We start from the raw sequence: 27034 nt of genomic DNA on the forward strand, positions 1-27034 counted from the left end.
GCCCCACAATCAAGTCAGCAAGGACAGCCCTTGAGTCCCCACCTCAGGGACTCTGCAGACACACAGACAAGAAAGACAGCCACAGAGCTGGCTGCTTCAGCGCAGACATCCTCAAAGCTTCCCCTTTACAAGAAAGGACTTGCAGGAGGAAAAAACCTAACATCAAACGGCGGCCTTATAAGGCATAGGTACTACTTGTTCCGAAAGGGGGCGGGGGAGAGACAAATACTCTGCGTATTATACAAGATGAAAGGTCTCTACCTCGAGAAATATTGTCAACATAAAGATGGGGGACCAAAAAAAGGTCGGGGCACGGAACATGGATCAGTAAGCGGGCTGAAAAGCCGCAGCTCCCTCGTCCCAACCAAGTGTCAGGATGTCTTGTGGACACATGTCAGGACTTAAAACTCCCCTTGTCAGGGTCACGGGGCCGTAACCGCCGCTAATAGGTACCTCTGCCACAGCAGCCTGACTGTTCCCGAAACTCTAGACTGGCTCACATGCCCGATGATCGGATGGAATAATGGCTCATGTTTCCAATATGGTAACCATTACAAATTATGTATTTAGGCACACCCATCATATAATTTAGGTCTGTCTTTGAGAAACACGGCAAACAGCTCTTCAGGCTTGAACCGTGAAAATGAAAATGTAGAAATAGTACAGGGCTGAAGAATGCACTCATTTGGGAGGGAGTCACCAAATAGTCAAGCCCTGTTTTGTCAGCGACCTTCTCCTCGATTCTGATGTTTTCGGCTGTTAGTCTTTGTATTCTCCAAAAGGGGGAGGAACGGGGCCGGGGGCATGGCGGGGGGTGGGGAGGCCAGGAGGGAGAATTAAGGACAGGTTTTCTCCTTGGTCACAATACTTGCATCAAACTCTCATATTGACGAGAGCAAAATTCCCACAGGTCACCAGAATGCCGGCAGCGAAGAGTGTCGACTGCATAAATTCCTTGATGTTGGTCGCTTTGCTTGAGCAAGAACCTCAAAATCGAGCCTTTTGTTCATGAGGCATTTCCCAAAGGGACCGGCCATGAGATGATCCGGTGCCCAGGACGCAGAACCTGGCACTGGAAGTTGTGTCACGGGGCCACCCCCCCAGGTCCGGTGCGCAGTGAGGAGCCTAGCTGCGTGGCCACCTGTTCATCCGGGCCCCGCGCCTCCAGCCTTCTAGCAACACATTCGCCAGACAGGGCGGAGGACGCTGGCACTTCTCAGGGCGTCCTAGGGCACAATGTCCTAGGGGACACCCCATCACCAAAAAGCTGGCCCCGCCGACCTACGGCGGGGCCACTGGGAATCTCGTCCCGTGTCCCCGCAGGAAGTGAGCTGGGGGGCGGGGTTGGGGCCTCACAAGGAGTCCAAGGAAGGAAGAGGACTTGCCTGACCTTTAACCACACAATGTTTAAGGTCAAGGGTGGCCTTGCAGAGGGGTCACCTGTAAAATGAACACAGGTGATCTCCGGTTCTGCAAACCTGACCCTCTACCTCCAGAACATTCTCCCGTGAGCTCGCATGACGGTGCTCTGCTCTACGTAGACTGTGGTGAGACACTGGTCTCATTAGATGCTGCTTCGACTCCCACAGCTGTTCCCTGAGCCCCTCATGGCCACTGGAGTATTAGGGCTCCAGGCTCATTTTGGTCCCCTCCCTGCTGACCCTTCAGAAAAGGCCAGGATAGGCTGGGATGTCAGAAGCATAGACTTAGACCTGAGTCCCAGCAGTGCCTAGTACAAACTGTGTGACCTAGGACGAACCCCTTGACCTTCTAATCACCTCACGGCTCTTCACCTGCAAACCAGGAGCCACAGTAAACGAGATCACACGCAGAAAGCACCCGGCACACGGATCAGGAAGCCGCCTCACTGAGCTCATTAGTCCTCAGCTGCAGCAGGCTCAGCGCGGGAGAAAGAAAAGCCACCCAACCAGGCCTTCTCAACATGGAAAGATGGGGGAGTCAGGCAAGAGGAACCTTCTATTCCAGTTCTAGAGCCTCAACATAGAGTTTCATGCTTAATTACCCGGTGCCGTTCTGCTGCCTGTGTGGGGGTGTGCGTGCACACATTATGAGCAGGAACGGCTCATGGTGGTCTGCTTGCCCTTCCGGGAGCCTCCTTGCCCGGCCCGTGTCTATGGACATGCACAGGACTCCACTCCGGCTCTTCTGGTCCTTGCCCTACATGCTGCTCTCCTCCTCCATCCCTACAGCCTCCCCACCCCCCTCTACATCAATGCCACGCAAGTCCCTGCTTGCAGGTTCGTATGTCTACCTGCCCAAGGAAACATGTCACCTGGATGTCTACAGAGTCTTACCCAAAACAAGCAAGTGACCTTCAACCTCCTCCTCCTCCTCCTCTGGCCTCTTGCTGGAGTCAGCACGAAACATCCACACAAGCTCCCAGTCGGCTCTAAAGCCCCCACTTCTCCCTCTTGCCTCCCATCCCATCGGTCCCCACATCCCGGCCCCAATTAATTCTGCCTCTGAAGCAGCTCTCAAAAGCAAGCAAGCGCAGGTTCTATTCCATACCTCCACCCACTCTCCAAATGACCTCCACAAGCCCCTAGCCCATCACCTGTGGTCCACCGCATGGGTCCACCTTGGACCACCAGACTGATCTTCTGAAAAGTGAATCTAACCTCCACTTTAAAAAAAAAAAAAGAAAAAAGAAAGTAAAGGAAAAAAAAGGGCACAGACCCCTCCACACACTGGCAGAGTAAATCCTAGGAGCATCGCCCGCACTAAGGCCTTGCTTGCTACTGGCCCCAGTTCCGTCCCCACCTTCTCCCTCCCACTTGGGTTTGCCTGTCCACACAGGCACTGCTCTCTCTACCCACACCTCCTCCTCCGATATGCTGCCTGGCAGGCTCCTATGCAGCCTTCAAAGCCCAGCTCGCATATGACCTCCTCTGTGAAACTTCCTGATTCCCACCCCTAAGATGCCTCGGCCCCTGTCTCCCTTTAGTACATACACAACCCAATCCAGTCTTCTTCCCTCACCCACCTACCTATTCCAACTCAGAGCTTCCTTAAGGGGGCGGGGCGGGGGGGTGGGATCAGGACTGCGCTCTCAGAATTTATTTTGCATAAAGACCACCCAGACAGTTTGTTAAAACACAGCTCCCTGGTGCCACTTCCAGAGTTTCTGGGTCAGTAGGAGTGGGGTGGGGTGCGGGAAGTTGGAGTTCCCACAAGTTCCCAGACAACGCTGACGGTGTTGGTTCAAGGGCCACACTGCTCGAGGGTCAGCGCCAGTATCCAAGAACAGGAGCGTGTGATGAGCCGCGTCCGTCTGGGCAGCCCCCTCACACCGCTGAACCTCAGTCCCAGGTTATAGAACAGGAAAACACCTGCGGGCCGGCCCACCGCCTGTCGAGGTCACCACAAGGACCAAGCCACAGGCTGCCTGGGAAGGCCTTTGTCAACCTTCAGGTGACACCCCTTGCCTCGGCCACGGTCCGCGGCTAGCCGCGCGGCGCGGGCCCGGCGCAGGGCAGGCCTGGGTCCCCGTCCGTGGGCTGTAGATTAATACTAACTGATCAGCAGGCAGTTTTTTGCCAACCACATGTGAACCTCAATTTGCATTCCTCTGACTTTAAAACAGGGTTTTCTTTCAAATGAATGAATCCGTCACATCAAATATATGTAAGTTACCTCAGTGGAGATTTCTGGAGTGTTCCCAAATAGAACTACACATCCAAGGATCTTGGGAGACTTGTCATTATCAACACCCATGTACAACACCTGCTTGATTACTTCAGCAAGGAAAGAGGCCTGTGGCTTGTTAAACACCATCTACTATTCATCCATCCCCCAAAGCTGAGAGACCTGATAGTATTGGCATGTGGGGCATGGTAACCCCCCCACAGAATTCCCGGGAGAACAGGGTCCCGGCAGGGCTCAGGGGTGACTTATCACAGCCCCACAGCACGCAGGGCATCACCCTGAGCACCAAGCCCCGCAGGGCAGGTGGCCAAGGGGCCTCACACAGCCCGCACGCTTCAGGACCTGGGTTCCAGCGGTCCAGGGAGCATGCCCCGACCCAGCGGTCCGACCACATTCCAGAAGCACATTTTCAGGGACCTTTCCACGCTCAGTGTCAGCTGCGGCTCTTAGGAGCTGCTGCTGGGACCCACTCGTGTCCCTGATACGGACACACAGAGTCCACAGCCCCAGCCGGTTGCTCCGTGGGTTGGAGAGTCAGCCCGATACACCCAGGTTGGGGGTTCATCCCCAGTCAGGGCGCACTCAGGAATCAACCATGAGTGCATCAGTAACGAGAACAACTAATCAATATCCGTCTATCCCTCTCCCCCCTTTCCTCCCTCTCTCTCTGAAGTCAATAAATGTAGTGCGTGAATGATGCGTACTCAGTGGGTACATGGGCCCTTTAAGGCCCTTAAAGGTCAGACTGACATCCAAATCCTATTTAACATTCTCCCCAACCCATGGAAGAGCCCCTCTTCAGTAGGAGCTTTCTGAATAAATGAATACTTTTAAAGGAGTCCCAGAGACAAAAGAAAAGGAAAGGGGGAGTTAAAGAGTTATGCCAGGAGGGCAAGGCTGCCTCCTGCCTTTTCAGCTGGGGAACTTTGGGGCGCATTGTTCAGCCAGTTTACTTAAAGGGCTCTGCCTTTCTTCTCGCAGCAGGACCCCAATCCCGACGCTCACTCAGAGCCCGCAGATGTGTCCGCACGCAGGTCCCCCCCCCCCCCCCCCCCCCCCGCCGCTTCGCAGCCATTTGCAAATGAAGGGACAGCAGCTGGGTGCTGAGAAACAGATGGCCCTCCTCATTTGAATGGGTTTGATCCGGCAGCTCAGGCCTCAGCGAGTTTGGGCCTGGCCGCGGCGCCGAACTCGCGTTCAGGCTGAAGGCGCAGACGCGTGGCCTGAGGGGTCTTTAGCGAGCAGCTGGAATGACCTCTCGGAGCGGCTTCCCCACTTCGAAGGCGGGCAGAGGGGGCACCTTCCCAGCTGGCTCTGTCCCAAAGGGCCCAGAAAGGCGGGTCGAAGCCACAGGGATCACTTTTCTCCTGGTGATTTACAGGGAAAAGAAAAATTCCCCCTGGGGGAATCCTGAGCCAGAGGACTGAAACCACATTAATTCAGGAAATTCCAAATTAAGATAGGCGCCACCGGGGTTAACCTTTCTCCCCTGCCCTAAGCTGCATATTTGCATAGAGGTAAAAGCTCCAAGAAACAAACAAACTTGGAAGAGCCCCTCCTTTCAAAACCCGCCTGAGGGAGCCATCTCATCTGGGAGTGTCGTCCAGGCTCCCAAGCACCTCGGTTGGCTTTCCGCGGACTGGGTGGCCCGGCCATTCCGAAACCAGGCCTGGGTCCCCAGGAGAGGCCTCCAAGAGGCGAGCTGAATCACTGCCCAGCCCAGGTCCACCTGGCTCCCCTGGCCACCCTGCCCTCGGGCCACCTTCCTGCCATCTCCCTGGCCTGGCAAGAAACTGCTGCCCCAAGAAAGAGACGGCCAGGGAGCAGGCTGACGTGCCGTATGCAAGTGCAGGCTGCCATGACCACCTGCTCCCTTGCCCTACCTGTAAGGGGGGACGCCGCTCACTACCAAGAGACAGCAGGCCGCAGCGTGGCCAGCCCTGGCCACTTCCCAGCTGGGCATGAACAACCTGAGCGGCACGTGCTGGGGCTGACTAGGGCCGATGCAACGGAGCGAGTTGCTGACCCTCTCAAGGTCGGGCACCCACCTCCTTGAAGAACAGCCCTGGGGGAGCTCCCATAAAAATTTTTAACATGGCACAGACCTGCCCCCGCCCCCCACCCCCAAGCCTGGCTGGGCCTACTTCTCCAGGCTTCCCTGACCCCCCCCCACTCCAGCACACCGGCTTCCCTGGGGTCCCCCGGGCCCCTCTGAGACACACCCCGTTCTCCCCTCACGGCACCTCCGCCTGGGACTGCCCCGGGCCCGCACTTCTCCAGTCACGCCACAAAGGCCTGAGTCCCCACTCAAGGGGACTGGCACTGTTCTCTGCTTGCTCTTCTGTCCCCACAGGACCCGGCCCCTCGTAGGGTCTCCAAAACTTACCTGAGGGAACAAACTCAAAGAAGCTGCAGGAGTGACCCCGCGCTCGGAACACTGTGCTATTCGCCAAAGGCCTCCGCGTCCCTGCCGGACTCCGGACGCTGTCACCGTACCAGGGCTGCGAGGTCAAGAGGGAAAGCTGCCCTGCCTCCCTGCAGCCCAACATTCTACACCTCCCTCCACACTGACCCCCCGCTGCACACCGGGGACCCCTGGGTGTCTTCAGCACCAGGCCAGCGACCCAGGGCACGGTGCACAGACTCGACCGGTGTCCCTTCCCCGCTCTCTGCTGGCTAGACCCACTCCGTGTTCACTTTTTTTTTAAACTGCCAAACTGAACGTTGTGGGCATGAAGAATGGGCCCTTCTCCCCAGCCCCCTCCCCTTTGGGGACGCCCTTCCTAGGGGAGGCGGGAGGAAGTGTGGGTGTTGCCCCTTCTGCCCTCTCATTCGTAGAATTTCTTTTTCCCCTTTCTTTTGCGTGCCTCGCCTCTGGCACTAAGAAGGCCAGGCACCATTTGTCATCACCATGGCTCCAGGCTGCGGGGGCCCCAGGCAGCAAGTCTGTGCAGGTGGCCCTCGACCCAATCGCCAATCAGAAATGCTGAGGGAAAAAGCCTGACACAGCATCAAAGGGACAATCAAAAAGGCTAACCTTTGGTAGGACCCAGGGCAAGCCGCCAGGAGCGTCTGCCCAGGACACGGAAAAAGCGGGGGTGACCTGCTCCTGTTCCACAGAGGTGGCTTATGAGCCGATGGCGGAGACCCGACCAGCCCTTCCTGTCCTGAACCCCTGCCCTGTGACTTAGCCTGGACACTCCTGGGGACTCAGAGCAGTCTCCCTCTCCAGTCTCCTGGGCAGCAGAGAGAACTAGCTCCTACCAATCAGCTTCAAACCACTGGAGGCCATTCTAGAAAAATCCCAAAGTGGTGATTCCTGGAACGTTAGGTTAATTTTACTGCTGCTGTGATTTTTTTTCCTCAAATAGCTTTAGGGGAACAGTGTGGATATGGCGGAGGCGTGGGGAACGACAGATTTAGGAAAGAAGACAGATTTAGGAAGGAAGAGGGCCCCAAAAGACCCTCCCGCTCAGGAAAGAGAAGGGGGCAAACGGGAAATTTTAGTTGTACGAGTGAATCCACCCGAAGGCCTGGGTCCACACTCATTCACTGGGGGGTCCTGAAGGAATCATTTCATCCCCAGGAGTCTCAGCGACCTTGTCCCTAAAATGGGACTAGAAATACCTGGGGCCAGCTGGATTCTTAAAATTAGAGATGATAAATGCCAGAGGACCCAGCAGCACAGTGTCTTGACACATGGCCACACGCTTACCGTATTTTGCAGTGTACAATGCACACCCACTACGTTTGACACATTATACACGGGATTATTATACCCATGGTACGAAATCATCGGACCCATGTAGAATGCTCATCCTTATTTTTTCCCTCAAAAATGTGAGCAAAAAAATGCACGTTATACACAGCAAAATATAGTAATAAACGGTAACCGCTGCCATCGGCCTCATCCTCCCTCGGAATGGGCTGAAAGAGCATGGCCCCACCCAGGCTGACAACCCCGCCTGCATCCCCCACCCTCCTGGTCTGTCCATCAAGCAACCCCCACAGCGGTACAGCATCCAAACCATTGCGTAGCCCCTCCCCCGAGCCCTGTGGGGCCCGGAGCAGCTTCCTTGACCTTCCTTCCATACGGACTGGAGGCTCTGCTCTCAGTGCACCTGGGAAGAGCCAGCAGACTGACCAGGGGAGCTCAGTCCAGGCAGAAACAGCAGGGGCGATGACCAGGACCAAAGCAGAGAACACTACACCCACCTCACCCCCAACCAATCCCATAGCCTTCTCTGCAGAAGTGTCTGTTAAGTGTCCCCAGGGCCGATGACAGTCCCTTGGAAGCCTCGAACAGAAAACCCTTCCTTTGCCAAAATACATTGCTCCTCAAGAAGTATGTGTCCCACTGTTACTGCACAGCTGCAACTGACTTTTTTCATCAGGGGGAAAAGAAATGTCAACTCTGAACCATTTGGACTGCAAGCAGCAAGGTGACCACATTTCTAAAGTCCAGACTTGCACAAACCCAAGATAATAAAAAGGGTTGGACAAACCCAGGGTCTAGAGCTTCTTTTTATTTCAATTAATGTAAATGTAGATTTATCATGGTATTCTGGAGGGTCAGCACCTTTGAATGGTTGGTTTTAATTCCTGTATCAAGTTTTACCCTTGATAAGGGAAAGCGGTAGGGGAGAGCGGAAATTAGCATTTACTGAGCACCTACCCTAGGCCAGGGCTTTACAACCCATCTTCCGTCTTCAAGGTAGATATATTATCAGCCCCAGGTTTGATAAAGAAAGGGAGGCTCCGAGAGGTTATCTAACTAGTCCAAGGTCACAGCACCAGTAGGTAGAGGAGAGATCCAAACCTAGCTCCAATCTCTCTGCCTCCAAAGACCAAGTTCCTCCTGTGAGTTCACGTCCCCAGAAGGCATATCACATGCCATTCAAAATGACTGTATTCATTTATATTTTTTTTTTTAAATTCAGATGCAGAACTTAGGTTAATTTTATAAGGAATTCTTGGTCTTTTAAAGAGTTGAGTAATTTTCAATTTGAAACATTTATAACATTAGGATATAGATTCAGTTCGCTCTCAAGGCAAGGTGTTCTATAACTTACGCCAATGAATACATACATCTATTGTCCTCATTCATGAATCTCTCAGCATTTTCCTTGTCAGCTACCTTCAGACCTCCTCATACAACATGTTCACCATAACCTGAAATTCTATATGTTCCTGCAGTCCGTTCAGACGTGGCTTGGGATTTACCATTCTTGCAGTTGGACAAGGGGTTAAAGGGAAGAATATAAAGGAGCCGCAGCTTGGCTCCTTGACTCAGTGAAGTCAAAACCAATCTGAAATTGTTAATATTCAATTCACAGGAAGTGGCAGAAGTCCAGAATGGGGCATGGTCACACCCAACATGTGAAAACTCCATCATGGTGCGAGCTTCCCTGAAGCAAAATTACTGAAAACCTACAGCGCGCCTATTTTACTTGACAGGCGCTCTTTGAGGATGACAGGGGTCTGTCCCAATGACTGAATGTCCTTTTGCACAACTATAAAAGGGTAAAAGCCTGAAGTTAACATCAGTGGAGGCCAGTGGAAGCCTGCAAATACCACATACCACTGGTGTGCCTACCATTTTGGATTTTCTATCATGCCCTAAAAAAGAGACCTCTGTTAATTTCAGAAGGAGGTATCTCCAGGACACACCGGACCGTCATCGAGAAGTGCCCAGCAGCTCGTCCAGCCAGACTTCTTTAAAGAACTCGACCTCTGGCTTCCTTCTCTGTCTTCCTCATATTCCACAACCCACCAAGGCCAGAGCTACCCCTGGCTGGGCCGGGCCACGCCACGCTTGCCTCGGGAAGCAGGAGGAAGCGGCCAGCCTCTGGAGACGCGAAGGCTGCCGGCAAGCCTGAAGGCTTCCCATGAGAATAAAACGTTTTCCCGGAAATGGAACACGAGTTATACATAGCTTTAAACACTCAAGTTTAAGAGCCCCTATTCAGGTCAAAGCTGAGTTCTTTGGGGTTTGTTCATCTTGGATAGCACGATCAGAAACCCATGTTTTCGGCTCAGGCCAAACTCCCAGCCCTTTATGTATCAGGCTTGATGTTCAGCCCTATATAGCCTTCAACACCGTCACGAACAGTTAAAATAAACTACACTAAGAAGGCAAGACAGGGAGGAGGAGGTGGGGTTAGGGTGTGACCCGGTTAGCAACATCAAGCATTTCAGTGCCAGGAAAGCTGGAAAAGTAGAGCCATCTGTAAATCTCACCTGGATGTAGCGAAAGGATAAAAAGTATGCGAAACCTAAGGCTGGAGTCATCCTCCAAGGAGAACACAATAATAATAGACCATAAAGACCGTGGACATGTAGGCACAGCCACACAGAGCCCACCGGAGCAGAGCCATCATTCATGGGACACTTTAAAAAATTTCAAAAAAACTATTTCTGAATTGCCTACCACAGTCAGTCACCATGCTAACAGTCTGACCAGGACTGTGGGAAGCGGCACACCAGCGGCATTTCCTACTTAGCCTACCACACCGGCACCCCAAAATCAATTTCCCACACTTTCCTTTAAAGGCTACACTCAGAGGAAGAGGGTGGCAGACCTTTAACAATTACCCTGGGTAAGTAAACACTCTAACAGACTACAAACTGGAGGGCCACTAGATACATTTTATTGAGAATGTGAACATTAAACAAAACTTGTCTTGTTTAAACACCACCTCAGTTATTTCATAACCATGTAATTATTCATTAAGTCTACTACTGAAAACATCTCGGATTGGATGGCTCTGGTTATCTGAATTCTCATCCTTAACTGGGTGGGAAAAACTTGGACGTCTTCGGTTATGGCCTAGTTGGGGGCTGGTCGTGTACGTAGTAGGTACTCGATGTCTGAAAGGGTTAAAAACAAACAGGCAAAGCACACACACACCTAATTCAGGTCTGAGGAAGCCAGTATAGAAAGTATACAAATACCAGTTCTCTGTGCTTGCCAAATTTTTGCTCTAGGAGTAATATTAAACACAGTTCTTTGTCTATGAATTGTGAAATACTTTATATACTAATAAAGAATGTGTACCTCATTGTGTATTTAACTGCATAAGCCTGCATTTGGTTTAATTGACCAAGAATAAGTCCTTGTTCCTAAGCTAACTATCAAGTTACAGTCAACTCTTAAACATTAACACTCATACTGAGGAACAAAGATGCAGATAATACAAAACAGAAGATTATTTTAAATCATTCACTCTTGGTATGCGGATATATTCTTTTTTCTTTTCTTTTAACTTGCAATTAAATGCGTATGGCTGACATTATGGCATTTACAATACTCTTACAAAGGACATAAACCATACCGGAATAATCTAACTTAAGGGGGACTCCGCGTGGACCCCTCTCCCTACCTCTCTGCGATTGAACTTTGGATCAGCTCAGGCTGGTCCAGGACGGCATCACCTCACAGAAAGTGGCCAAAAACTGGTTAAAAAAAAAAAAATGCAAACTACTTTCTTCCCAGGTTGTTGCTTTTCAGAATCACACTTTGTGGAGGGTGGGAAAGTAATTAAGGGTTTGGGGTTGGAAAAACCCTTTTATTTTAGCTCCTACTGGGCTGGTGTAAACAAAGATGTCATTAATGTCAACAGTGACTTAATTAACCCGGAGTAGGTGACAAAGTCAGGAGGAATGGGGAAAGTAAGAGTTGCCTCCTCCGCAGGGTAATCGAGCCTGACTACCCTTTAACTAATCAGAGCACAATGAATAGGACAGTACTTGGCACTGGGGACTATCCCCCGAGACCTCAGTCACTGAGTTTTTACCCTCCAGCCGGTCCCCTCCAATGAATGACCAATTGAAAATACCCATTTTGTACTTTGGAATGTTAACAATTAAAATCTTCTAGAGGCTGTTTTCTTCAGTCAGCTGAGTACACCATGCCTACTGTTACCGCTTCAGAAAGTATCCAGAAGACAGACGATGGGACACAGTGACAGGCGATATGACATGATATTGTAGAAAGCCGAGATGACTCGAAAAGGGTCCTCTAGGGTGAGGGTTCAGGCCCCTTCCTGGAACTCAGTCACGTTGTTCTCTGCACACATTTTCTTCTGGTCCAGCCCAACAAACATTATCTAAATTGAGCTTCCAAATTAGCAAACCACAACATCTTCCAAGATGAGGCCTTGCACTTTATAGAAGGTCAAGGTTGAACTTACTATTGTCCAAAGCTACAGGGACAATACCAAGGAAGCCATAAATGGATGGGGTCGGTATGCCCGCCCCCTCACCCAGCTTGACCATGGCCTAACCCAGAAGTGCTTTGGGCAGCCTGCTTCCAGTGGTTAAAAACTCTTTTCTCATTTTTAACTGGATTTCCTCCCCAATAACCTCTCAGCAAAACTCCTGTGATGGAAGAACTCGTCTTAGGGTTCCTATCGGCTGTTGCCAATATTGGGCTAACAAGCCAAGCGCAGGCCCGATAGGAAGCACCCACCGCTGCCTGGGAACAGGGAAGGCCTCCTCCATCAGGCAGGAACCTGCAGTAAAGTACGGCCACTGACAGGGCCAGCCCACCGGACAGGGAGAGACGCGGGTGCCCAGCCCACTGGGGAAAATGATGGTAGCGTGTCCCCAGGGCTTAGTAGATGCCCGGCCCTGTGCTAACTGCTCTCCCTACTCTAGCGACCTTTTGAGGAAGGTAGTCAGAAGGCTTCAGAGAATATTAATATTCATTTAACATTAATAAATGGACCCTGTAGATCATCTTCTCAAACCCTCCAGGTAACAGAAAGAGAAACTGAGGTCCAGGGGTTTTTGTAGGCTTTTCCAAAGCCACTTCTTTGCAGGGTTTTAAACCTTCACTAACCCTTTTTCTTTTTTTTTAACCTCTCACAACTCCGGATGCAAAGTCATAGAAACTAGGAACCCAACCCCGGCTGATGTGGCTCAAGTGGACTGAGTGCTGGCCTGCGAACCAAAGTGTCGCTGGTTCAATTCCCAGTCAGGGCACATGCCTGGGTTGTGGGCCAGGTCTCCAGTAGGGGGCATGTGAGAAGCAACCACACACTGATGTTTCTCTCCCCCCACCTTCCCCTCTAAAAATAAATAAATGAATATAACCTTAAAAAAAAGAAAAACTATGAACCCAGAAAAATGCACAGAAGGACATTAGCAAAATATGACCTACAGTTTTGGGGAATTCATGGACCTGCCCCCAACCCCCAATGAGTCAGATCCCAGGCTAGGAAGACGCGCTGTCAACATTATGTTGCTGGACACAAATTTATACACAAAGAACCACTGGGGGGACTCCATCCCTGCCCACTGCTTCTCCCCTCTCTGCCTCACCTCTTTCTTCCTGCATGCACACACATTTTAAAACTTCTTCAATAATTAAATACGATAAAAGTCCTCCAGGACCATTTTACACTTTACGTTGAAATAAACTCCCAATAATGCTGCCCTGAAAGTCTAAATGAGAGATGACAGTTTTTTCCTAACCCGGGCCGCTGCTGGGCTCACACTGTTGGAAACCCCAGCTTCGCGGCCTCCACGTGCACCGAGACACGCGCTCAAGGGAAAACCAGCAATTAGGGAAACATCCATTTTAATTATTAGCAAAATTAAAGAAGTACAGGCACGACGTTCTGCAACCAGGAACCTCTTAAGCCCTCTGAAAATGCATCTCCATTGCAAATCACATTTGTGCCGGTGCCACAGCTAATGTCCCCAGAAGGGAGTCCCGTGGGTGTCGCAGCTAGAACCTCGGACACCAGCTCTTACCAGATGCACCTCCTGGAGACGCAGAAGCCACTGCGATGTCACCACACCTGTTGGTAATAGAGCCCTCATACCTTAGAGGGCGCCGGTCTCACTAGCAATCTCTTGACCACTTTGGGTAGTTAACTGCCTCCATTGTCAGGGAAAGATCTGTCCTATCCTTTCACTAGATTCAGGGCGGGTGCTGGGGAGAGAGGGAGGGGGGGCGGGGGCGGGGCTCAGGCAGCACTCTCACTTCCAACAGGAAAACAGGAACGTGACCCTCCTTCCCATCCTGTCCTGGACCTTCCCACCCTGTCCTGGACGGGCTTTCTTGTCCTCTGCCAGCCTACCTCCCAGGGTGCGTTTCCAGAATGGCTGAGCTGACCCCGGACCACTCAGGACCGCGGCGGGCGCCCAGAGCGAAGCAGGCACCAGGTGGGCTCTCGGCAAACAGGTTCATTAAGTGGCGATGAGTGCAGAGATCTGCCGTTTTATTCTCGGATTACCACTCGAAAAATAACTCAGCTACCAATATTCTCTACTGATGACAGATTTCCACACTGCGCCGGGTAGAGGCTCGGCTGCCGCCGGCACGGAAGGACCTGGGAAAGAGGGTCCAATCTGCCCAGCTGAATAATTTGGCCTCAATTTGTGCTCACAACTGGCCTTGGGCCTTTTAAATTAAATTCCCAACGCTGATCCACCTAACACGTGCCCTGTTAGATCTGAAAGTTCTCACAGGTGAGGGAGACACCCAGGCAGGCTTGCTTTCAAATTTACCTAAAATAGAATTTGCCGCTCTATGACGTATTGCTAAAGGGTTATGAATTACAAGCCCCTCCCACCCCGCTCCACACACACAAAGAAATCTAACGGGTCAAGTATCTCTGTGCTGAACTTCGTAAGCTTGTTTTTGTCCTTAGACAATGAAATAGAAACATCAGCATTTCAGATGTTGGCAATTTCCCTTAGTGGCTCCTTTTGTCGGGAAACAGCAGTTCTTCACATTGTGAGCCAGACTCTCGCCCCAGTAAGATCACTACTACGCAGGGCACGCTCGTTGGCACTGATCACACATGTCCCCTCCACCGCTCTCCTGGGCGCTGGAGAAAGGTGAGCTGCCGGCCTCCCTCACCAGCATAGAGAAATGCACACGCCAAGAAGACAGTGAACCCCACCACTCCGCCTGCAGCCTGACAGCCACGAACCTTCCCTCGTAACCTCTGCCCTGGGGAGAAAGGAGCGATCCCTCTCCCTTGCGCCGAGAAGACTCATTTCCAATGCAAGGCCAGCTGGTTCCAAATCAGGCCTTGACCTAAGTGCCACTTCCCCAGACAAATCCCCAAACCAACGTGGTCCCCTGCGAGTGACATTAAATAACTTACCTTCCGGCTCTAATGTGGTATCCTTAACTAAACTGGAAGGCCGGGCCAGGGACAACGTTGCCATGGTGACCACAACCAGGCAGACGAAGCGGCCCCAGCTGACCATGGTTACGGTGCCAGTGCCCCGTCCTCTTCCGTATCTCCATGTGGATGGTAATCCCATCTGCACACTTCCCCTACGAGCATGGACTGCCAGCAACGCCTTCAGCCTGCGGTGGGCTCAGGGACCACGGTGCTGCCGCTGCCGCTGCCGCTGCCGCTGATGGTCTTGCTGCGGCTTCTGCTGCAGCCTCTGGAGGAAAGAGACGCTGCGAGTCAGTGCAGTCCTCCCCGAAGCCCAGTCACTAAACCCAGGTGGGCTCACACGGGTGTCGGCCTCTCCAATCTGCCAACGCCTGCCCTCCGCGCCTCAGAGTCCTAGGTGCTTCCACCAGACAGGCCCGCGAACCGTGTGAGGCTGATCTTGGTAAAAGCATACTTTTTAGAAACGGACGTAAAAGGCGTTGCTACAGGACACAGGACACAGATCCGCGTGGCCACTTCAGTTAGGCACAGTGTACTCCTCTGTCCTATCCAATATCGCCTCCACTACCCTCCAAAAGCAGAGGCCACGTGACCTTAGTTTCAAGGGCAACAAGAAGAGCAAGTTAACAACGCTCAGGTTGGCATAACCAGCCTCGTTAAATTTTCCTAGGCCAAGTGGGCATGAGGAGGCTGAACCTGGAGGAGGCTGCTTACAGACTTTTCTGTGGGGCTGGAGCGCTAAGAAAGGAGGGCAGCACAATATGAAGAATCCCAGGAAAGCTACCAAAAATTCCCACCAGTTTACACTTGTCAAGATTCATTTTCAAATGCAGAAACAGTTTTGCAGCCTTTCACCAAGCGGCCACTTATGGGGTATGCACTGAACTGCAATGCATTCAAAGACGCTGATCTAAAAAGAGATTTGAAGCCTGAAATCCCCTGCCGCTGTGACCGATGGGCCTAGTAAACGTTGTCAGCCTACACAGAGTGAGTTAAAAACAGAGCCTAGGCGAACTCTGATAAACAACGCAGGAGTGTATTAATGATGATGCTGTGGAAATGGTTGTCACGGTATGCGATTGGGCCAGTGACTTCCAATATGCTAATCTATTGGCTAAAATTTCAGAGTAGAAATTTTACAAGGGGGCGCTCCACGTACTAGCCTCCCGCTCACCCAGGCAATCCAAAGGCAAAGAGAATTTTCCAGGCTTGAAATAGTCAAAGAACTTTTACATTTGTTCAGTATCAATTACGTAGAGCCGAAATGCACAAACCTGAGCGAGTTTGATTAAAGCAATCAGGTCTGGGAACGCTATGAATGAACCACATTTCATAAGAAGGGGAGGGGAGGAGACCTTTACTATAAAAACCTCTTAAACCCCGTGCTTTTTTGCAGGGCGACTTGATGTTTCAAATTATGAGAGGATTTCAACACTGCCTGAGCCTCCCTAAAGCTACGTCAGAGAAACTGCTCCTTTAGCTGCGACGAATGGTTAAAATGGGTGAGGGGAAAAAAGAGTGCCGCACTATTTCCAGGGGGAAAAAAATCTCTGCCTCAAAGACAGCACACGTGAAATGGTGTGATTCACAGCAAAAATGTGCGTCTGTACACACCCTGTGTTTCCAGATAGCTTGAAGGATTTTCTTCCTCCCAACTTTTCTTTCCTCTTAAAGTTAAAAGCCTCAAAAGATAATTCCGTATCTATTTCTACATACGTGTGGGAGGTTAAGGTACACAAACATTCTCATTGATTTACTAAGCATTTCCAGAACACATGGGAATTTTCTGCCTCTGACAACTTCACCCACAACCTTAACTCCTAGCAGGTTTCAACCCAGGCTGCTTCCGAGCCCCGACCCACCAGTCCCAGCCTCCGTGGAGCCTTCTCTGCTCTGGCCGGAGGAAGGGGGACAGTGGCCTCAGCTCAACCTCCAGCCATTCGTTCATCCCATCAGATTGTACCAGAAACTTGAATTACAGTCCACGTCCGGGCCCCGCGGCAGCCCCCTCCCCAAATCTCCAGCAGGCGCAGGCCGAAGGTGGCAGGTCTGCACGGCGCCTCACCGGAGTGGACCGAAGTGGACCGAAGTACGGAAGGACCTCCTAGATGGGCTAATTAGGTCCCGAGGCTCGGTGTTGGGAACACAGGCCCAGCATGCCGCTGGCGGCCACAATCCCGGCTTCCTGCCTCCAATACCATAATCCTTCCTGGAGTCTGAGCCTCAGCGAAAGCCCCGGCGTGTTTATTTTTCCCCTTGAAAGGGAACTCTCTTCTCAGTCTGGCCGTGGGAGGAGTTGTCATCCTCCCAGTGACGGATGGCTCTTCATGACCACCCTGGGCCATGTTCACCTCAGCACCCGCCTGCCCCTAAGATGGGCAAAGGGACAATCGAGAGAGCCTGGGTGGGGAGGCGTCCCCACACTGGGTTTACAGTGGGCTCCTCAATTTACCAGAACATTCCCAAACCCCCCCCCCCCACAACAGCTCCAAAAAGGCAAGCCAACACAGTGCCCGCCTTAATGAGCTTCCACCTCTAAGCCGGTATCTGTCTGTCCTGGGCGGGGGGCGGGGGGTTTGCCCATGCTGACCACTTGTGCACTTTGTTCTTGGTAGATTTCACATCAGGAAAGTCAACCGTGCTATTGGGGGGGGGGGTGCCCAGGTCCCCCCAGGGCACAGATCTATCTCCAGGCTGAAAGCCTCCTGGGCACTGCCCTTCTGCCCACGGCTGAGCGGGAGAGGGAGCTATCAAGGGGTCAAATGGGGAGAGGACATTCCTCAACAGACTGAATCTCAAAAAATACAAATATAAAACATAGGCTGACCCAGGACCACAGTGGCCTCTCTGCTAACGCTGGCGGGCAGATGCGAACTGGCAACAGCTCCTCCGCCACGGACTCGGTTTCATTGTAGCATTTCTTTCATTTGTTTGCCTGGAATATCCTGTTTTTCCCCCCTTCTCTGGGCGCTAAAGAGCTCAAAGAAATCTGCATTTTAATTGACATTCCAGGGAAAGGGAGAGGGGCGCCTGATTGCTTTTCTATTCAAACTAAACAGGCTTTTCAGATGAAAATGAGTCGAGGCCAGAGGAAGATTTACAGGGATTTGGGACCAAGGGGACAATAGGGTTTTAAATGTTGATAGCGTTGCACACCAAACACATAATGGGTGCTCCGAGTGTGAAAGCAGGTTTGCCTTTAAGGGCAGGTTTTATTGAATCGGGCAAGAAGAAGGGAGGCCCGGAGAAGAGAGTGCAAGGCGGAGGGCTGCGAGGGGACAGTGGAGCCTCGTGGTCCCCGGGCCGAACCCTTCATCCAGCCCTCGGGACGAGAGAGTCACTGCCAGCGTCTCGCCGGGCCCTCGGCGGATTCCCCAGCGCAGCCCGGTCGCTGAAAGAATGAGCGCGCAAGTTAGAACTCGCCTGCGCTTTCGACATTCTGAGCGGCAGCAGGCAGCGAACTCGAAAAAGTCGGTCCAGCTCGCCCCCTAGCCCCAGGCGCGCTGCGGACGAGGGGCGCCCTGCACTGAAGTCGCAGAACCGAAGCAGCCCCCTCCCTAAAGGTGCCATCCCCGAGAGCATCGCCAACCCTACGGCGAAGTCGCCCGCCCAACTCGTGATTCCCTCCCGGGGAAGGGTTCCCGGCCAGGGCCTACATGGGATAAGGCGGGCGTTCCCCTGGCCCCAGAATACAGGACCCCGAAGATGCCCTTCTGAGTCCCAGACCTGCGGGGCTGAGCCACCAGCTAGGCGGCCCTGCTGCTCGTCCGCGGGCTCTGGGGACGGAGGATCGCACCCGGCCGGCCGGACTAAGCCCGCGGGAGTTTGACAGGGAGGGGGTGTCAACGGCTGGGGCAGATGTCAGCATCTGGATGGGGGTGGTAGAGGTAAAACTTCCCAAACCCCAGCCGTCAGCACGCACCCCGCACCCCCATCACCCATGCGGCCAAAGAGGGAGGGACAGGGAGCAGCCTCTAGTGCCAGTCCCCCGCTCCTTCAGCTTGGGAGACGGTGCAGCCGGCGTCCCGAGCTCCCACGGCGCCCACTCTCCCCTCTGGCGAGACTCCCCGCGGCACCCGACACGGCGATTACCTTGAATGGCAACGCTCCTCGGCGATCGGTTCTGCCCCTGCGCCCGGTGTGGATCGAGATGGAGCCAGCGACGAGCTCCGGGAAAACTCCAAAAAGGAAAAAGTGGTTCTGGGGTCCTCGCCGGCGCCAAGTCTCCGAGGCTTCACGAGCGCCCCAGGCTGCGGAGGAGCGCGGGCATGACGCCCGCGGGCTGCCCACGGATTTGGGGAGAGAGAGGAAGAAAGGACTCAGGCTTGGCTTTTCCTCCACCAAACTTTGCTCGCAACTTGCAAACGCTTTGAGCGCGCAGAAAAGCTGCGGCCTCGGGACGCCCGGGCCCCGCCAGCCTGGAGAGAAGTCTCCGCGCCGGGCAAGCTACGCCGCGCGCAGACCTCGCGGCGCCCCAGCTTTGTGGCTGCCGCGCTCGCTCGCTCGCCCGCTCCGCACCCACCGTCCGCCCGCTCGCTCGGCTCTCCGCCGCGCTCTCCGCCGCCGCCTCGCCCGCGCCGCTGCAGCCGCCGCCGCCCCCTCCCGGCGGGTCACGCCCCCGCTGAAACTCGAGCCGTTTCCTGGACCGCGGCGCCCGCTCTGCCAATCAGCGCCGCGCGCCCCGCCGCCCCGACTCCGCGCGGCTCCAGATGCCTGAGAGCCGCCCGAAACACCAGCGCGGAAGACTAGGGGCCGGGCCACGATCGGGACAGAGATGCAGCAGCATCCTCTGTGAGTCAGGCCTGGTCCCTTCCATTCCCTGGCAGTTAGACGCACCAACGGTTTGCCGGTGATTGCGTTACGTTGTTTAATTTCAAGTCAGAAAACAAATGACAGAACGCGTGCCCTAACCCTAAAGAGACTTTAAAACGCATCGACACGGTATTGGAGGGAGAAATTTAATGCAACTGGAACTTTGGGAGGAGAGGAAGCAACCTGGACATGTTTGCAGGACATTGCACTTTTCTGTCCTTCAAAACAATAGCACTGAGGGAAGAAACGAATGTTTGTGGAGGCCCCGCAATGGGCAGGGCACCCTGGATAGGATATTCTTGTTAATCAGCACAGCACCCTGCAGAGTAATAGTCTCAGTTTCTGATGTAGAAACTGGGGATGAGAGATAGTAAGTAACTGGTCTGGCGCCACACAGCTGGTCGCTGGCAGAACCTGATTTCGAATATGACTCTCTTAGAAAAAGTCAACACCTGCAGCCCAAAGAGTGTTGTTTAGTAATAGATATCTGGATTAATAAAAAGATATTCGAAAGATTCTAAAGACTCATTTCTACTATAAGCTGAGTGATGAGCAAATCGCTTTCCCTCTCTGAATCTTATTAATAAATAGATTCTTCAACTGAACTCCAAGCAGTAACTGGTTAAATTTCCTATTTCCATTTACCTCTTCCATTTGGCTGTGCCTGCGGGATAATTTATTTTTTAATATAATTTTTCTTCCTCCTTATTCATCGAGCTCCTACACAGTCATGCTTAAGTTCAAGACAGTATAGATTTTTTTTTTTCAAACCTTTAATTGTTTTTCCTCAGAAAAGGTCATTAAACCCCGAAGTGCTTTAGATTGCTTCTGAGGCCTAAAGGTAGGTGGAGCCCTGAGAAGCCAACGGGCCTGAAAAATCGACTTTCCCTGCATCTAGAAATGCACTTGTTCAAGGGTCGCTGACAGCACATACTTCGTAACATTCATGAAAATGTTTTTTCAAGGTGCCACATCATTAGAAAATCATTCCTCTTCACAGTCCAACACAGAAAACGTCTTATCTAAATTACTTAAAAGCCAGGAATATCAAACCCATTGAAAGACTTTAAGCAAATGGGTGTGAAATTATATTTTGGAGATTTGACAGCACAAATAATAGTCTGATTTTCAAGCAAAATTATCCGTCTATATGCTGGGTGGGGGAGTGTTTTGGTCAAGTCTTCTGACCTGAGGCCGTCCCAGGCCTTTTAATTAACTGACCCCTCAGCCCGAGACCCTCTGCTATCCACTCCCACCTAAGTGGTTCTGAATGTGCAAACACTAGACAACTTCTTAGACCCTGGGCCACAGAAAACAAGATGTGAATGTCCGCCTGCCCAAAATGGGGGCTGGCCCTTACATCTTTATATTCACCACCAACGGGAAACTCCAGTGTCTCAGGATGGATCCCTTCCCGTCCCGGGACAGCGGGACAGCGTAGCCATCAGCCATTGAGGATGCAGTTCGCACATTCTCACATAAATTACGGGGGCAGGAAGCCCTCACCCCTGTGCCCGGCCACCAAGAGCTTTGTGCACCCTGAATAAAAAGGAAGCCTTCTCCTGAAAACGACAAATAAGAACGTCGACTTTAATGTCCAGGAGCAGTTTGCGGAATTTATTCTTTACAGGGATGAAAAGACACCCATCCATCACAAGCCCCTTTCCCCCTTCAAAGTGACCGTCTCTAAGTGAGCGAAGCTCACAGCAGCAAACTCCTCAGTTTTGAGAAAAGCAAAAGCATGTTTGGAATTTTTTTAAAAACCTAACTCATTCTGTCATCATATTTAGGCTTCAAGTAACCTCAGAGGGTCTAGGAAGGCTTTCACACCAGCGAGGCTTCTGAATGAGAAAATAATCTCTTTAGTTTTTCTCTCTCCCCTTCAAGTGGCTCAGGCCCCTTGTGCCTCTGGCCTCCCGTGAATGGTGTTGCTAATAAGCCTATTAATGAGCTTCCACGGCCGAGTGTGAATAGGTAAATAAGCCCCAATCTGTTGAGGTTCGGGGCCGAGGGCAGAAAAGCCAGAGAGAACTAAAGGTGACAGTTTGAACTGAACTCGGAACGCCAGCACCAGGTTTCAGCTGAAAGAACCGCCAGACAAGGCCACATTCACAAGCCCTCCGCCCCCTCCTGGGGACCCTTTTCTTCACAATTTTCTTCCCTTAACAAAATGTCCTGAGTAGTCACCCTTTTTTTTCTTCTCAAAAGCCCTCAAGATGCCCCCCCCTTTTTTTTTACTCTACTGATGATACATCAATGCATGGGAGAGCATGACACCCGGCCGCCAGTGGCCCGCGGTCCCCAGAGGGCACCTGGGCCGCTGGCCCATCGGTGACAGGAGGCACGCAGGGAAGGGGGTGGGACCCGAGCCTCTCCCCTTCAAAGGTTTGGAATTCCTCTTTCAATAATTTGTTTTTTAATGGGTGGCTGTTCCTTTGCCTTAGATGAATAAAGGCTAATTAAGTGCCAATGAGCCCTTCTAATGTGGTTTCGGAGCCCTCTGCAAAACTATGATTTCCAGCGCTAAGCTACATACATCTCAGTCAAGTTCATAGCGCAAAAGAAGCATTTAGAAGGGGAAATATGGAACAGTCCAAGGATCACGGGAAGAGTCAGCCCTCCTGGGAGCGTGTGGCTTTTCACTGAAGCGGGATCATGGGTCCCAGCCCTGCATGTCACCAGTGATTCTAAACTCGGAACTGAATCTCAAAGCCTGGAGAGAGTCCCCATAGAAGTCCTGCTTCACTCTGAGGTGAAGGGACTTTGCTTCCAACAGACAAGGCGCACCTCTCTTCACTCAATGGCTGTGTGACCTTAGGCAAGTTACTTAAGTTCTCTGAGTCTTCCATTTTCTCAGGTGTAAAATGAGGAAAATAATAGTACCTATTCTGAGTCAATAGGATCACAAAGAGGATTAAGTGAATTAAGATTTGACAAGACTTTTTTTTTTTTTTATTCGGATGCCCCTCTTGGTTCTAGAGAAACTCTTTGGCATGTGGGAAATGCCATGTGTTTGTTATATGGTGATTATTATTAGTTTTTTATTATTATTAGCTCATTATCATTAGTTCTTATTTTTCCTCCTTCCAGGACTTAGTGGAAGGACTGACGTGAAGACCGCAGAACCCACTAATGGCACCTGTACATTATTGTGGACCTGGTTTTAACAGAGTCTGGGACCATCAGCTTCCAAGTTCCCCACCCCCGCCCCGGCCCAGCTGAAAGGCCTGGTGGCGCCAACAGGAGACGCACCTTAAGTGAAATGTGACCCGGACAGGTAGCCTGAGTCATGCAAATGACCACCGAATGGAAGGCAACGCAGCCCTCGCTGGTGCCCACTGTGTGCCGGGCGGCGTCCTGGGGGCAAGGGGGCGGGGGCAAAGGAGACAGGGGGAGATGCCAGTTAGAAGGCAGTTTTGCTGGTCAACAATATATGCCCCCCAAAAGAGCTTTTTTAAAAACAAGAGGAACATCCAGATAAAAACGGCCTTTATGGCCTGCTCTTACGGCTGACAGGATTTCCAAGGGGCTTGAGTAACATGGATGTAAGTCCTCCTAAGGAGACAGGGCCTGAATGTGAGGAAGTGTGTGTGTTAAACCGTCGCTCCGACCCCACGTTTACAAGGGAGGAAAGTGGGGCCCAGAGGGGGGACCCGAGGGACTTAAGGCCACCCCACTGGCCAGTGGCTGGGAAACCAGAAGTCTGGTCTCCTGATCAAGCCAGGGTTCCGTCCAGCGGCCACCAGAGCAAGACAACCGCTCTCTCTACTCCCTGCCAGGTGAGGGCTCTTTCTGGGTGGTTCCTTCAGTGTCAGACTGGAACACTGGGCGCAGAATTCATTACCTCCCAAAATGTTGTTCCCTCAAGAGAACAGTGATCCACTCACCATGGGTTCAGTCCAGTTCCTTCTCCAAGTGCTCCAAGAAGAATTCGGGTTTCCAGGAGGAGTCCAGTTCAGGTGCGTTAGACGGGGAGACGTCTCTTTCACACACCTGCAGTCTTAAAGGAAAACTGAAGGCCAACTATTGTGGTTCATAAAATGATTCTGAGTGATATTATAACAACAAACGTAACTGGAAAATTCTGAAAACTGACTAAAGGCTGAGAAATTAAAGCTTAAAAACCTGCCACACATTTGCTGTTTACAACCGGGTAACCAGGTCTGTTACTTAAAACACGATGAAGGGGCAACTCGGGAGCCTTGGCTGCATTCTGGTTCCAGGAAAGCAAAAATTGTTATAAAAAGAGAGTGGGAGGGGGACTAATTGGGGACATTCTACTCTGGCTTCAGTACTGCCCCCTTGTATCCACGCCCCCCCCCCCAAACCATATTGCAAGTTCCCACCCAGCATCTGCCAATCTGAATGCGTGAGGGAAAATTGCTCAGTTCCCTGGTTGCCAAACCAGCCAGACATGATGTCCACAACGCCCAGAGCCACAGGGTATTTGACAAGCAACACTGTGTGGCAGAAACAGCACCAGGACAGGGCGCCGAAGACCTGGGTTTTCGGCCCAACATCCTCAAGAACGAACGATGTGATTCTGGGAAAGTCACTGAACTTGCTCCCCCACCCTTGGCCTCACCCTCTCTTGCATAATCGAGGTCTCCTTCTTTTAGTTTAAGAGATAAATTTGTCTGCAATCTCCAGCCCCCCTTGTCTCCGGAGAAACGGAGAAGTTGTCCTTTACCCATCACCCAAGAGTGGCCAGGTTGCAGGAAGTCAACATCCACTTTAAAGTATTTTGAAACCATAGTCTCGGAACCCTGCTGCTGACCCCTGTCTACCGGAAAAGTCCTCTAATCCCTGTCCCATTGCTGCTTAAGGGCAATTTATGGCATGTCATTGCCTGGCTGCAGCTCTGTGCCCTTCCACACCCCCGATCTGCGCTGTCACCACCTCCACCACCACAGCGCCTCCTAGCGGTCTGGAGCAAAAACACGCAGATGGTTTTAGTTCTTGCGCAGAGCAGAAGAGATTGAGCAGCTATGTCCCGTGGCTGCTTCTGCTCCCTCCGCACTCACGCCCACCATCACTGCCTAGAGCTCCGCTGGCACTGTCCAACCTGGCAGCCAGCAGCCAGTGTAATTGTTTCAAGTTAAGTTACTTAGAATTAAATAAAACTTAAACTTCAGCTCTTCAGTAGCACCAGCCACATGCTTTTTTTTTTAGAGGTGGGGGCAGGAAGGGAGAAAGAAACATCACTTTGTTCTTCCACTTATTTATTCATTCATTGCTTGATTCTTATACATGCCCCCAACCAGGGATCAAACGCACAACCTTGGCATATCAGGGTGATGTTCTAACCAACTGAGTTAGCTGGCCAGGGCACCCACATGCTTTCAAGAGCTCTGTGCCACATGTGGCTAGGGCCACCAAATTGGGTGGTGTGGGTATGATGGGAAATGGGCAGAGCACTGTATGGAACTTCCCTGGAGAGGGCCCATGCTTCCCCCTTCTCCTCCAAAAAGATCCCAGGCAAGGGCATCCTCAGGAACTGCTCCTGCCTTTCTCCCCCAACATCCACGCGCTGTCCCTCGTCTTGGGCCACCAGAGGGGTTTAGGGACTAGAACTCTTCTGCTGAGGATGGGAAGCGAGCGGGAGATACCCCAAACAGGTCTTTGTTGGACAAAGACACCATTACTGCTGGCAGAAGGAAAGTGAGTTGGTGCCTGAAGCATCGCCTCGCGTCCGGGTTGGGGAGGGGCCTGCTGGAAGCATTCCGGGCCTCGGCACCAGTATCTGTGGGCCCCAAGGTGCCCCCTGGGAGGACTGCAGGTCCCTCAAATCCTCTGGGAGCCAATGCTGTGTGCTCAGAGCCCTGAACCCAGTGGCAGAAAGCCCTGGCACAATCGGCCTTGGAGAACAAGCTTCAGGGACAAGGGTTAGTTGGGAACCACTGAATTATAGCACCCAGAAAAGCCCAGCCTGTCCCTGGATTCCAGGGCCTGGCACCCTGCCTGGCTAGTTCTGGGCAGTTATTGAGCTGCCTAGCAGGCCCTCAACAGATACGTGTTCACTGATGGTGACTGTAATTTAGCCTGTTTGGGGGTCTCCTAATTAAGGTCTCTGGGTTCATTTACATAGGGCTTTGCAGGTAGTCCATGAGGTGGAGTTAAAAGAGAATAAAAGCTGCTTCAGGGCAAGGCTTCCCTGCAGTGTGGTGGAAGGTGCCGTTCCTGCTGGGACCCGATTTCCAGGGTGTATGCCTCCCTCTTGATTTCTGCGTTTGGCACGTTACACTGTTTCCCGACCGTCTACGCTGTCCAAATGTGGAAAGAAGTTCACTTTAATAAACCAAAGGGGAGAGAAATGATGCTGCCAGGATCCTGGTGAACTCGGGAAGGAGACGGAGAATGCAGAGCAGGACGCATCATAAAACCGCAAACCCAGTAACCCTTTTAGAGTCCCGGAGCTCTTGTATTTTGTCCCCAGGCTGGGGAAAAGGCCATCAAGAGGGGAGCGATTTCTTTAACAGATTTCTAAGAGCAGCGTTAAGGGAAAATTAACTCTTTCGCGGGGGCTGGATGCCGCCTTGGCGCCCGGGCCCGCCACCCCACCCCCACACCGCCCCTGGGAGCAGGTGGCTCCAGGTGAGGGAGGTCCCCGGCTCCCTTTGTTCTCCGGGGGTCCGCGCAGGGAGGAGAATGGCGGGCGCCGGCGCCCCCGTGTGGCCGCAGGCGCCCAGTGCGCGAACAGGGCGGATGGGGAGTTGCGCGGTGCTGCAACACGGGGAGGCACCCCCACCCCCGCGGAGCTCTCCAGAGGGGCGACCTGGCCCCGAGGAGGAGGATCCCGCCTGCACCCGGCCGCAGCCCGAAGTCGTTCGGGCCGTGCAGGTGATGAGCGATCAGTGTCCGGGCGTGTCTGCAGCAGGAATCCGCTTGCCTGCCAAAGCACAGGTAGGACGGAATGCCTTGCCCTGATGCCCAGGGCTCTGTAGCAAATGATCAATACATTTCATTTAGCTGGTATTATTTCCAGACTAGAGGGATTCACACCTCACTCTCTGTGGCCCTGTGCTAATCCTGGCCTTATTTCCCGCCAGTTCTCTTTCCTGTGTGCAAGTTACTCAGCCTTTCTGAGCCTATGTGTCCTTAATTGCTGGCTGTGAATATTGGACGTCACCGTGTTCAGTATTCACCTCTAATAGTCTTGATTCCAGTGGCAGCTCAAGCCATGCAGGGCAGCTTGACTATTTGCTCACTTCCCCTTCTCAATATGAGGTAGAAATTCATTCCAGTGTTAGCTCATCATGACCGTCAGCACATTCTTCGTTTTATTCAGTGGAAGCATTGTTTTGTCCTGTGCTCTGGGGACAAGGAACGGACCCATTCGTTTTCTTTGTAAAAACCCTAATGCGCATCAAAAGAGGGATCCAGACATTCGTTAGCCTTATGTTGTCCAC

General features: G+C 52.2%; 1 protein-coding gene across 4 annotated transcripts in view; it reads right to left on the reverse strand.

Annotated features, from left to right (window-relative positions):
* The window catches only part of FGFR2 (fibroblast growth factor receptor 2), a 98053-nt gene extending 78690 nt beyond the window's left edge, over positions 1-19363 (reverse strand). For all 4 annotated transcript variants that reach the window (XM_054581621.1, XM_054581620.1, XM_054581619.1 and 1 more), the window contains exons 1-2: positions 18906-19363; positions 14790-15081 (exon numbers count right to left, since the gene is read on the reverse strand). In XM_054581621.1, the coding sequence (XP_054437596.1) occupies positions 14790-14952 (163 nt within the window). In that variant the 5' untranslated portion in view covers positions 14953-15081; positions 18906-19363. The remainder of the gene's footprint in view (positions 1-14789; positions 15082-18905) is intronic.
* Between the last annotated feature and the right edge of the window lie 7671 nt (positions 19364-27034).

The sequence above is a fragment of the Pteronotus mesoamericanus genome, unplaced genomic scaffold (assembly GCF_021234165.1).
Source record: "Pteronotus mesoamericanus isolate MK-2021 breed Mesoamerican mustached bat unplaced genomic scaffold, CSHL_Meso_final contig_657, whole genome shotgun sequence".
Lineage (NCBI taxonomy): Eukaryota > Metazoa > Chordata > Mammalia > Chiroptera > Mormoopidae > Pteronotus > Pteronotus mesoamericanus.